General features: G+C 44.1%; 1 protein-coding gene across 1 annotated transcript; it reads right to left on the bottom strand.

Moving 5' to 3' along the window:
- Positions 1 to 8,229: 8,229 nt before the first annotated feature.
- Positions 8,230 to 10,733, bottom strand: KCNF1 (potassium voltage-gated channel modifier subfamily F member 1). The gene is made up of 2 exons (XM_018920821.3): positions 10,360 to 10,733; positions 8,230 to 10,258 (listed from the first exon to the last, which is right to left on the bottom strand). Exon 2 carries the CDS (start codon positions 10,058 to 10,060, stop codon positions 8,597 to 8,599), a length of 1,464 nt encoding a protein of 487 aa, XP_018776366.1. The 5' UTR covers positions 10,061 to 10,258; positions 10,360 to 10,733; the 3' UTR covers positions 8,230 to 8,596.
- Positions 10,734 to 12,264: the final 1,531 nt, after the last annotated feature.

Below are 12,264 nucleotides of genomic sequence, written 5' to 3'. Positions count from 1 at the left end.
ACTTTGGCATCCCTAAGGTTTAGCTGAGGCAAAAATGTTGAGTCTCCAAGGCTGTTCTACTTACCTCCTACAATATTTCTTGTACTTTAAACCTTGTGGAATTTTGGGCAATAGTGTTTTCTGTAGGGGAGTAGGAAGGGACAGACCTCTTTTGAGGAAATAGAACCATCCTTTGTCACCCACCTGCTCACTGCCAACCAATGCTTAAGGGGCAGTCAGATGAGTGGAGGGAAGAGGGCCTTGGATGCATTTCTGATGGCTCTTGGGTGGCTGAGCCAAGCTCTGCTCGAAGCCAAGCCTGCATGCACCCTCCCCAGTTAGCCCCCAGATGCTCACTGAAGATCTTTATAGCTTCTTCACACCTCTTTTCCAACTCAGAAATGTTTGTGCAGATGAGTTGCATCAGATTTGGGAGATCTCACTTTATTGCATCTTTGAGACGCTCAGGTCAGCAGCAGTGACAGTAAGAGCCCCAACAGGAGGAGTACAATAACAGCTCCAGTGTGCAAGGATGAAGTCCAGCTGGCAGCTGAGGTCCACTCCTCCAGCCAAGGCAGCACAAATGTGCCCTCTGTGAGTCACAGCAGGGACGATGTTGTACGGCAGCAATTAATTTGTTTCTAAGGCAGATGAGTCCAAATGGTAAAGGCTTGTGCGAATGGAATTTACTGTTCCAATGTAAATAAGGAACTGGCAAACAATAACCCCTCCAGCCTGAAAGCCCAGCCAGCAATTGGTTGACATTTGGGCCGCAGAGAGTTTGCAGATTCCCCACGAGTTGGAGAGGAGCTCTGTTTTGCAGCAACAATTGATTTATTACTGTGACAACGAGTAGAAATAGAAGGACCTGCTGGCAGACAAGGGTGTGATTTGTTCCTTTGCAAACAAGCAAGCAGTGTCCAGCTGGCCAGTGGCCATTGCCAAGCAAAAGCCATGGGGAGGATGCAGGTTTTATCTCCTCTCTGCTTGAGTTTTGCCCACTGAACAGTGATGGAATTAGGGTGGGTTTTTTTGTTTTTTATTTATTGTACAAAACCAGACTTGTAATTAGTAACTTTTCTACAAAGTGAGTAAGTAAGGGGGAGGCAAAGGTCAGGCTGTCTTCTCAATATTTCACTTCTCAAGCAGTAGGATGACACTTTATCCGCTATTCATGAGCAGAAAATAATTCTCATTTTTATTGCAGCAGCCCCTGTAAGGACCAATCAAGGTCCCATTGTGCTCATGCCTGATTGGTGGCCGTGAGCAGAAAATTGCTGGTGCCTGCTTGGATGCAGTTCAGAAACTTCCATTTTTTTGCCATGTAAGGTTTAACATGAGCACATTCTGATCAGCAAAGCACGTAAGTGTACATTTAAAGCAATCACTTTCCAGCCAAATGCTTCAGTGTTTCAGTCCTCTCAAAGAGAGGGGAATTTAAATGTGTGCAGAAATGTTCACCTAGGGCTGAGCATTCAGACAGGGCTGCTACATATGGGCCTCACATCTTTCTGAGTGTTCTGTGTATGAAAGAGAGTTTTCTTCTGATGCAGGGTTCGGGGGATGAGGGGACAACTTGTCCTAATGAAGTTTCAAGCCGGTTTGTTTTCTCTCCTGGGCATGTTCAAAGCCTGCCCCACTGAACTGGCGCCGTTCAGGGAGCTGCACTCAGTGGGATCACACAAGTCATTTGATAAATCTGTCAGGGCCGTGAGCATCAAGACAGATGAATCATTTCCATTTTCTGAAACAAAACACTGATGTGTAATAAGGTATGAGAAATGAGGGTGAATGAAAATAAAAACATGCCAGTGAGAAGAGATGTCTGATTTTGCAGTAATCTGGATGGAACTAGGGAAGAAACCAAAATGGCATGTAGCATTTCATGGTGGTTAATCTGGTATTGACTAAGTCAGAAGAGATAATTCTTTTCTGGTTGACAAGGAGAAGCTGAGACTTCAGGGATATGAGTAGTTAAAATCAATAAGACAATGACTACATCATGTATATGAATATGGAAAGGAACATTTGTGGTGTATCATTTCCACTGCAAAAGTAATAATAAGGAAAAAATCAACAAAAACCAATAGCTAGCTACTACTACTTCATATTCTGTATGTTGTGTAAAATGGTCAATATTTATTATGCTAGTAAGCCTGGAAAACACTGACTTTGTAAAGCTGATAACAGTAATGCACTGGAAACATTGTCTGGGATCAGTGGAGTGCATTGTACTGATAAAAAATTTCCCTGTAATGCTCTTATAGTAATCGAAGCCCCAGTTTGTTTCTTGCACAGTAGAACAGTCTGAGGCTGGCAGAAGGTTTACTGAAACTTCACTTTGCAGTCCTGAGCAATTTGCTGCCTTCTTCCAGGGACTGTTCATCTGAGTTCCCCCAGCTTTGAGAGCCCTAACACAGAACCTGTGAGCTCTAGCACAGACCCTAATCAATACAGATAATTTACATTTTTAAGACATTTCACTGTTGTGGAGTGTACAGGTTACTTCCTTATACAATAGGGAATCAGAAAATGTTGTACTTAAAACCCAAAGCACTGGGGTCAGCATTTGGATGCTTCATTATCAATGAAATCAGTAAAGGGATTCACTAAAAATAAGAGGATTTTTGTGAGGATATACAGCATAACATTCAGTCTTTCTTTCCATTTTGAGAATTTAAAAAAAAAAACAACAAACTTGTCAACTTAGACTCCTCTAAAGATTTCCCTTCCTTTCTGCTTTTATTATATATTTTAAACTGACCAGCATGATTTAGCAGTACTTGACTGTCAGCATGCTAAAAAGAGATTCAAGGATACCTTTACATGGGAAGAAATAAAGGCAACTTTAAAACACTGGCAGCTTTCTCACCTACATATGAAAGCTACAAGAAAAGAAATAATTAAATGGCACAGCTTCTCCTGGAGCTCTCAGACCTTTCCATCATTTTTATTTTCCTCTTAGCAATATATACAAGCTTGCCTTGTGCATTAGCCTGGCTTGCTTGGCTCCATCATCCCCCATAAAATTCCTAAGGCAGGCAAAGCTCCCCCTGAATTCAAGCCTAATACAGTTCATTGCAGGAAGAGAAACCAATTTTGGTTTTAGTGAGATATCTACAGCTGAAGAAAGTATATTTAAGATACATTTCCTGAGCTGACTTTCACACTGGTGTTATGTTCCTGCAACTAACAGTGAAGTTTGGTTTACACCAGGCAGTGCAGAACTTACTACCCACATCATTAGGAACCCTCTGTCTCAAAGGGAAAATGTCTTCTGCAAGCTGGTGTGGAAGGAAACACTGTTATTCCCAAATGGACAGTCTAGGTAAAATAGTTGGATGGAGAGCAAGCCAGTTCCTCAGAAACCTGGGTGGGTAACAAGTGCACGTGCCCAGTAGCTGTGTAAGTAAGGAATTGTAAGGGGATATGGGACCAAGGGCTGCATTGAAAGGGAGGAAGTAATTCTGCCTAGTATAATTCACAGGAGACTCTGTTCTATCTGTTTGAGCATATCTGGCAATGCAGGTGTGGCTGGAAAAGAGTTGTGGGTTTTTATCACGGAATCACAGAATATTCAGAGTTGGAAGGGGCCCACAAGGACCATCAATCCCAGCTATTAAGTGAAAGGCCTGTATGGGGATCAAACCCACAACCTTGGCATCATTAACAACCTGCTCTAACCACCTGAGCTAATCTCAGTGTATTTTTGTCTTGTAGTATAGTTAATTGTTAATTTCTATTCCTTAACCTCTACCTTTTATGGGTATTTGAATGTTCTGTTCCAAAAAACACCTGTTTGTGACTATTTTATCCAGTCTCAGGTGAGCATTTTGGGTAGTTATTTGAAAAATCCATATGTAGAGAGTACTTGAGACTGAAAACAGTCTTGGTTTCTCCTCTTTAGCATTTTTATCAGCTACATTCAAAGAGTACATTAGGCAAAAAGAAATCTGCCCCAAGGGTTGCTGAAACAGCATCACTGTCAGCTTCAGCTGCAAAAAGTGATGAGTGCCCTTAGCACAGCAGGGGACAGAAGGGCCATGATGCCTGGTCCTCAGCCCTCCTTCTCTCTGATAGGAGCTGGCTCTGCCTCCACATGTTCCCCTTGACCCTGCATAGACCAGAGAGGCCAGTGCAATTACCCTTGTGTGGCGCTGCCACACCTGCAGGACTGAGAGGCTCTTCCACGTGCACATCAGCAGAAAACAGTGGTGTTCTGCTATTTCCCATCATTTTGGTGGTTTTTTTATAAAGTCTCTTCAAATCATATATATGTGTCAATCCAGCAGTGAAACCCCAGCTGCTGGTGGCTGTTTCTGCCTGAACCTGAGCCTGGCTCCAAAGGGAAGGTGGCTGTGACAGGCCAGCCAGAGCTTGGTGTGGGCTGGTGTGTTAAACACCCATCACTGCCCTAAGACTAATGCTTTGTGTCACTAAATATTCCAGCCATCTCCCACACTTCTAGCAGCAGTTTCCACTTTATTAAGTTCTACTGTTAATGGTGTCCAGGAAGCTAGAAACAGGCTTCATTGTACCTACACTTCAGCAATCTTCACCAATCTACCATTGGCTGTGGTATTAAATAATCAGATTCTGCTAGCAGCTAGTTGATGTCTAACCCGGATTAAGCCTGAATTTACAGCTGTGACTGATGTTATTTGGGAACTAAAAGTTTTTCACTTCAAGTTTTAACTCTATAAAGAGTTTTAAGGCTGTTTTAAAGATTTGGAGTTTTCTAGAAGAAGCCAGGGCTGGCTGCTAGGGCAGATGTCCCACAGGATAACTTCCCAGAGGACAGTTTGATCTGCTCACTGTGCTCTGAAATTGCCTGAATGGTGAACTGAGGAACTTCTGTATGAGAAGGGATGTCAGCTAAAATTACAGTAGCTCTGTTTTGTTCTCCATAACTCTGGTCAATAAGAGAATTCTGAAGAGCATTCCATAGAAGAGTACTACATTTTTTTCCCAGACTCCCAGTTTCTTATGGAAACAGTGATCCCTTTCCTTCATACACCTGTGAGTCCAAAGTAGAGTCCTTGTGCAGCAAGAGTAAGGAGAGACCCAGGTGGTTTATTTGGAATTTTCTACACTTGGATGCATTCTGGCTATCTCAGTCCTGGTTCCCGGGTGAAGGGTATTAAACACTAGGGACAGGGCTCCCCTGAGAGACAGCTGTGCTACAGAGTTTCCCATATCTGTCTGGAGATGGTCTCACTTGGAATGCCTTGCATTCCTTAATTTAATTGCATGGATTCAGCCAAAGTGCCCACCAAGTGCTTGGGAAGAGCTGTGTGTGGGGAAGGCATCACTGGGTGAGTGGTGCAGACTGTGCCCACTGCACCCAGAGCACAGAAATGAAACCTGCAACAAGCCTGGTGCAGTTTCCCCTTTGGAAAGACCTCAGAGCTTGTCCTAAATTTGGACTTGTAAAAGTCCTGTGTCAAAGAGTGGGGACACCAGACCCTTTGGATTATATTGCTTACTGTCTGAGAAAGGACTTCTCTAATCCTCCCCTTCAACCCTGGAGACTTGCAGATTTTTAAATCCTTTTCTTTTTTAGACTGCCTTGTAATATAGGAAAATCAGCTCTGCTGAGTTGTGTAGGATATTAAAACAATAGGAAACAAACAATCCCTAGATCACTCCATTCATTAAGGACCAGAGCCTGTCCAGCCCTGATTTCAAAGTCAGTGGTTTATGGTAGTTTCCTGATCTCCAAGAGATGTCTCCCCAGGGACCCAGGAAGCCTCTTGTTTTGCACCATCAGGATTATGTGTTCAATACCCCCTGCTCCTCTCACCACGTGCTGCCAGCCTGCCCTGTCCTTCCACCACTGCCCATATCCCCCCCTGCTCCTGCAGGGTTTCCCCACCATGAGCAAGGCAAATAGGCAGGAATCCATCCTGCCCACACACAGTCTTTTAAGAAAACATAACTTATAGCAACAAATCCAACAAATGAGGTCCCTAGTGCAGCAAGACACACTGAGACCTGGCTGGGCTACAGCAGCACCAAGGTTGGCTCTCAACTCTCTCCACAGAGCCCAGTGCTCAAAGGCATAACTCACTGGAGAAATTAGCCTATAGAATTATCTCTGATAAGAGGGTTTTTTTGTTTAATGTGAGGTTAAATAAATCACAAAGCATGGCAGTGAGGATTTAGCACTTACAGTGCTAAACCATATTGCTTAGTATTAACACAGTGCTTTCCTCATTCAAGAAAATGTTTTTGCTAACTTAGTCCACTCTCAGCTACCCTTTCCATGGCACGAGTGAAGTCAGGAGCCTGTAGTATTCCTGCTGAGAGATAAGGCTGGGCTCACACAGCTGTGTTAGATTCCCTCTTCTCCCACCCTCAGCACCCCAGCCGAGTCAATTTTTGCTGGTTTGCAGCCCATACCTGTAACCTGGAAGTCTTAAGCAGTGTAAGGGACAGGATCCTGTCCCTTAGATGGGAGCCAGCTGTGGTCCTGGCCAGGCAGCCAGGGAGAGGAGCTGAGGCTGTTGGCAAGCAAGGAGCAGGTCTCAGCAGGTGAGACAGGGTGAGAGAGCAGTTCTAGAGGCTAGGAGCAGGGATGTGGGGGGAGGATGGATGTGAAGGTGTGCTTGGGCTGAGGAGGTACCTATAGTGGCTGTTTGTCTTAGGCAGGAGAGAATTTGGCACAAATGCTGGTGGAAGGATTCGGGTACAGAAATGTTTAGACATTGTTTAAATTATCTTACTTGATGGAGGTATGTAAGGACAGAGAGGGTAACAGACTGGGAGAAAGGACATTAGGTCAGGCACGGGGCTGGGGGCATGGGGATACCAAGTAGGTGTCCCTGGAGATCAGCAATTTGAGGTGTGAGGGGTAATGGTGGGAAAGGCCTTCAACCTAGGGAAGCAGGGGCTGATTTCCATGCTAGGAGAGATACAGGGTGGCTGGTGTTCCTGACAAGTAGCTGCCCTTCACTGCACACCTGCCCAGCCCCTACATGCCACCACTGCTCTCCGCTCCTAGCAGGACAGGCAGCTCCCCCCCAGCAGACACATACCGCTCTGCCAGGGAACAGGGACAAACAAGGTGCCAGAAAAGAGCACAGAGCCCATCCCCCAGCTCTGTGCCCCTCCAGCCACCGCTCCTGTGGGGTGGATGCCACAGGCCCACTGCTTGCCCACATGCCAGGAAAAAGGTGCCAAAGACCTGTAGGGGGACCTTGGGCATGGGGTGCTCAGGGATAGGTCATGGCTCGGGTTGCTGCATTTAACCTGGGCAAGGGGCTGCTCAGCACAAAAGGGAACAAATAAAAATAGCTACTCTAGCCCTTTAAACATTTGGGATCCTGCTTCTAATTTATGTAAATATATCTGTGTGCCAGTGCTCCCCTTCCCTCCAAGCTGGCATAACTCCTAGTTTCAATGGATTTCTCTGGCACACACCAGACCTATTACACATGCAGTTTTTACACCAACCAAATTTAGACTTGTGTAGATGGTACTTGGATTTGGAAAGGATAGTACCTACACACTGGTGATGATTAACTAATATATTAATTAATGAAGAAGATACTGATTAGTGCCTACTACTTCTATAAACTAACATTTACAAAGTTTGCAGTTATTGTAGGGGAAGAGTATGTTATTTCAAAAAAAAAACTTAATAACATGTTTATTCACCTAGATATCTTTACCATAAATCAGTTGGAGACTATACTATTTTTACTGAAAGTTTCTGTGCACTTACTTTCAAACAGTTAAAGTTTCTTATTTAGAATTCCTTAGTTTAACTTCCTTATAAACTTCTCTCGATTTAGTAGAGAATTAGAGATTCCATGATTTAACTTACAGTTTTAAAAAGCTACCTAATTATAAATCCTTCCTGAAAGATCCCTGCATGTATAAACCATCCAGTAATTAATAGCTAGAACAAATATTTTTAAATTTGCTCCTTAAAATACATTGATTCTGTTCAGCATCTCTGCTCAAAATATAGTTTCATGTCCCATTGAAAATGACACTTTTTCTGGAAAGAGGAAGAGAAACCTATCCAAAAAGTTGACCCCAAAGTACATTTTACAAAACAAAGCCATTTATTCACTCTAATATTCTGCACACAATATGCTGATACCTTCAGTAGCTCTAGGCTCAAACTGCTTGTAATGTTTTGCTGAAAGCCTGAATCTAAAATAAATGAGAGGCTGCTTTAATTTTTTTTAAGGAGCAGTTCCCCTAGCTGCAAAGGCATTGAAGAGAGCCTGGAAGACACAGTCTGTGTGATGCTGCTCTTTATTGTCACAGGTACAAAGTTCTGATGTGGCAATGTTGCACATTCGGGTCATTGAACATTTAAGGATCGGGAAGGACTTTTCAGTCTCTGAAATGGTTACAAATGGCTTTTGTCAGAACACACTCAATATAAGCAGTCTGATCTCAGTGGAGTCCTACTGTTTCATTTTGGGTTAATAATGGTAAAGTCTTACCAACTGCTGATGGAGAAGCCATGGGGTTAATTTGTATTCATGTTGGAAAAGCAAAGCAGTGCTCCCTCCCAACTCTGACAGATCTGTGAGTCCCTTCCATAGCTGATTGTCAGGTTGTCCCGATCTGTAGCTTAGCGCTGACAACAGCTCACAGTTTATTTGCAGCTTTGAAGCCTGGTCCTATGGTGTTTTTCTTCTGACAGGAGATGAATAAAGGTGTCACTGTGGGAGACTTTTATCCGGCTGCTATAAAAAGGACCCTCTTTGCCTTCCCTTGAAAGATCCTCCAGTTCATTTCTGGAGCCTGCGGCTTTCCCCTCAGCAGAGTTTAGTTCCATCAGCTCCAATTCATGTTTGGCAGCTGTTTCTAAAACTCTCTGTTTGTTGTAATACCTGACAAAGTTGTTAATGATGGGATGGATGGGGAGGGCGATCGCTATCACTCCACAAAGAAAACTGATGGCAGCGTTCAGTTTTCCCAGCGTTGTTTTAGGGTAAATGTCTCCGTATCCAACTGTGGTCATGGTAATGATTGCCCACCAAAATGATTGAGGGATGCTTTTAAATAAAGTTTCGGGGTGACTTTGTTCCATGGTATAACCTAGGGCAGAAAAGACAAAGATTCCAACAGCTAAGTACATGAGGAGCAGCCCAAGCTCCTTAAAGCTGCGTTTCAGGGCATAGGTCAGGGTCTGGAGCCCTGAGGAATGCCGTGCAAGCTTGAAAATCCTCGCGATCCTCATGATGCGCAGTGCCTGGACAGCCTGCTGGACATTGCTCAGCTCCATCAGCTTGGCTCCCAGGTGGGTCAAGGTCAGGCTGACGTAGAAAGGAAGTATTGCTAGCACATCAACAATGTTCATGAAAGAAAAGGCAAAGTGGAGTTTGTTGGGAGAGGAGATCAGCCTCAGCATGTACTCCACGGTGAACCAGCCTATGCAGGCCGTCTCGATGCTGTCCAGGGTCGGGTGCTCCATACGGTTCCCCTCTGCATCCACCACCTGCAAGTCTGGGATGGTCCCCACACACATCACAACAGAGGAGATCAAAATAAACAAAAAGGACAGCACAGCAATCACCCTAGCTGGATAGGATGATTCTGGCTTCTCCAGAAATTTCCAGATGCATTTTTGGCACTTTTTCCAGCGACTTTCTGAAGCATCTACTCCCAAGTCATCCAGAATGAGTTGCACCCTTCGGGCTATTTCCTCCAGTTCCTCCTTTTTTTCGCTTAGGTGAGCTTTGCAGCAGTCATCCAAAAATTGCAGATCCACTTTCCAAAATTCCATTTCATTCTTGAAACATATGGGGCATATTCCTTTCTTCATGTGAATTTCCCCAAAGTAGTACACGTCAATAATGCATTTGAAAGCATCTGGATCTCTGTCAAAGTAAAACTCTCTCTTTCCAGGATCATAGTCATCACAGAGGGAAAATATGCTATCGTATCCCCCCGATAAACAATTGACCAGCTCTGCCAGCCGTGTTTCTGGGTACTGATTCAGGTTATCTCCGTAGAACACCTGCCTTACCCCGCCGACATTGACTACAATCTCCATTTCTTCACTTTTTTCTGATCCATCAGTGTCCACATCTGGAAAGCTAGAGTCACCTGCCATTTTATAATTGTGTTGGATTTTGGTTGATTTTTAGCCCGTTGTTTGGTTTCACAGCTTGGTGGTTTTAATCTCTCATGAAAGCAAATCAGCACTGAGCCAGCTCTGTTACAAATGTCACCAAACTGCCCTGGAGTCTCGGTGGGAAAGGTTACTGATAGAAACCTGCGGTCGGGAAAGCCTGGTGAGGAATGCAACAAGCTGCAGGGAAAAGACAAATCATCGGGCTGCTGTGCCTGCAAGCAGGGTGTTAGAAAGCTCCAGCAGACGGGAAAGAGAAGAAACCATTTAATAAAACTCACCACTCTGTTCAGTGCTCGAGAGTCTTTTCGGGTCCCATTCTGTCTCTAAAAGTGATAGCTACTCACAGCTTGGAAGTCACGGCAGAGAAATAAATCCCGAGCTGTGATTAACGCGCCGGGCAGTGAGTGACAGCTCTGAGACAGCCGCGGGAACCGCCGCCGCTTCTCCCTTCGATTCCACAGACTTCCCTAGAAAGCTGCTTTTGAATTTTGTTTCTCTTTCCGTTTTCTGTTTACTTTAAGGTCTTCCAGAGTTCATCTGCTGACTCTCGCACATAGTCAGTCGGTGCAAACAGGCAGAGGAGAAACTTGTGCTTGTTTTCCCTTCGCTGTTTCCCAGCACAATAGGGAGCCTAGGCTGCCAGGAGTCCTTTCCAAACTCTACCCTCTCCTGGTGGAACGCAGCAAAGCACCAGCTGCACAGAAAGCAACTCTCAGCTATTTATACGCCTGCCCAGTGGTACAATGATGGGTTTCAATACTGACAGGAACTTTAAGGAGTTTTTAAAACATTTATTTTATCACATGCAAAGATTAATCGTGTATCAAGTCATTCAGAGCTCAGAGAGACACACAAATATTTTCTCCAGGGAGAAACCAGAAGAAGCAATACTCTGGTTTGGGAATAAACATGGCATAAATCCTGCTCTCAGAGAGACTGCAGCAACTCTAGAGCATCTCTGTCCTGCGTCAGGACATTGAGTTAATTTGGATTTGTGCTGGTGTCTTTGAGAAAGAAGCAAAGACCATGAAGTTTCTGTTGCAGATGTGGAGCAAAACCTCCCCTACGCTCTGTGCATGTTTCCCAAAGCTCTCTCTCACTTTTAGCTACATTTCTGTGACCTGTAGTCAGCTGAGCCTGAGGAGGGTTTGAGTAATTTACATCTATTATGATTTCTCAGTGACTGCTACTTACCAGAAGCAGCGCTTTGTACTACATCCAGCTCTTTTAAAGTAGAAGTAGAATAAGAAACATTTCCTTTCAATTTTGTTTTCTCTGAATTCCAGAATTTAAAGAACATTTTTCCCCTGGACCTCTGCATGCAGCAAACCTACCACCATTAAATTATTAAATCTGACCCTAAAGCTCATTTTAGTGGGTCCAGGAAAATCTACAGTCCATAAGTTAACTGTTCCCGGCCACAGCAGAATGATCTGCCCCAGCAAGTTATGGTCTTGTCCAATTTACTGGCTTCTGAAAAGCTTCTCTGTAGAGGGGAATAGAGACTGTTTGCTTCTCCAGGCTTGTGTCCATCCTGGGGGAAAGGTGAGATCTGTGATGTGCCTGTTGTCCTCCTGCTGGTGTCACACAGCTGGGGGGACCCTGGTGAGTACACAGTGCTCCTGCTCCACTGTCACAGAAGCTTATGGGTGATTTATGAGAGGTTTGCCCCAGACCTCATCTTGACATGGCGTATGCTCATAGCATCACATACCCAGGAAAAGGGAATATCAGGTCCCAGGAAGAGAGTCATATCTATTAATCTACACAGTGTCATTCTGTGAACCTCTGGAGGCCAGTGTCACCTTCATGTGCTCCTGAGTGGGCTGCATAGTTTGGGTATAATACAAGAAGTCCCTTGATTTTTTTTTCTGGGCACATGTAAATTTGCTGATACTTGCAAGCTTCTTGAGACAAAATATATACTTTGGAGACCTGGAAAAACCCTCAATTTTTTGGGTTCATCAATAAATAATTACCCACCTGTGGCTTTTTGCTTACTAACTAACTTGGCATGAGCAAAATAAATTTTAAGATGCCAATAGCAGTGACATGCTTGCACAGGGGAAAATGCAGATGGGATTAGTTATGCAATCTAACAAAAAAAAATCAAGATCTGGAAAAGTTAGGCTTCGAATTTTGTCACACTGCATGAGCATAGGGAAAAGTTCTGTAGATTTAAA

This window comes from Serinus canaria, chromosome 3 (assembly GCF_022539315.1).
Source record: "Serinus canaria isolate serCan28SL12 chromosome 3, serCan2020, whole genome shotgun sequence".
In the NCBI taxonomy this organism is placed as follows: Eukaryota; Metazoa; Chordata; class Aves; order Passeriformes; family Fringillidae; genus Serinus; species Serinus canaria.
This window is presented reverse-complemented; position numbering and strand designations above follow the sequence as displayed.

Coding starts and splice junctions, on each gene's coding strand:
- KCNF1 (XM_018920821.3), bottom strand. CDS start 10,060: ATGGCAGGTGACTCTAGCTTTCCAGATGTGGACACTGATGGATCAGAA.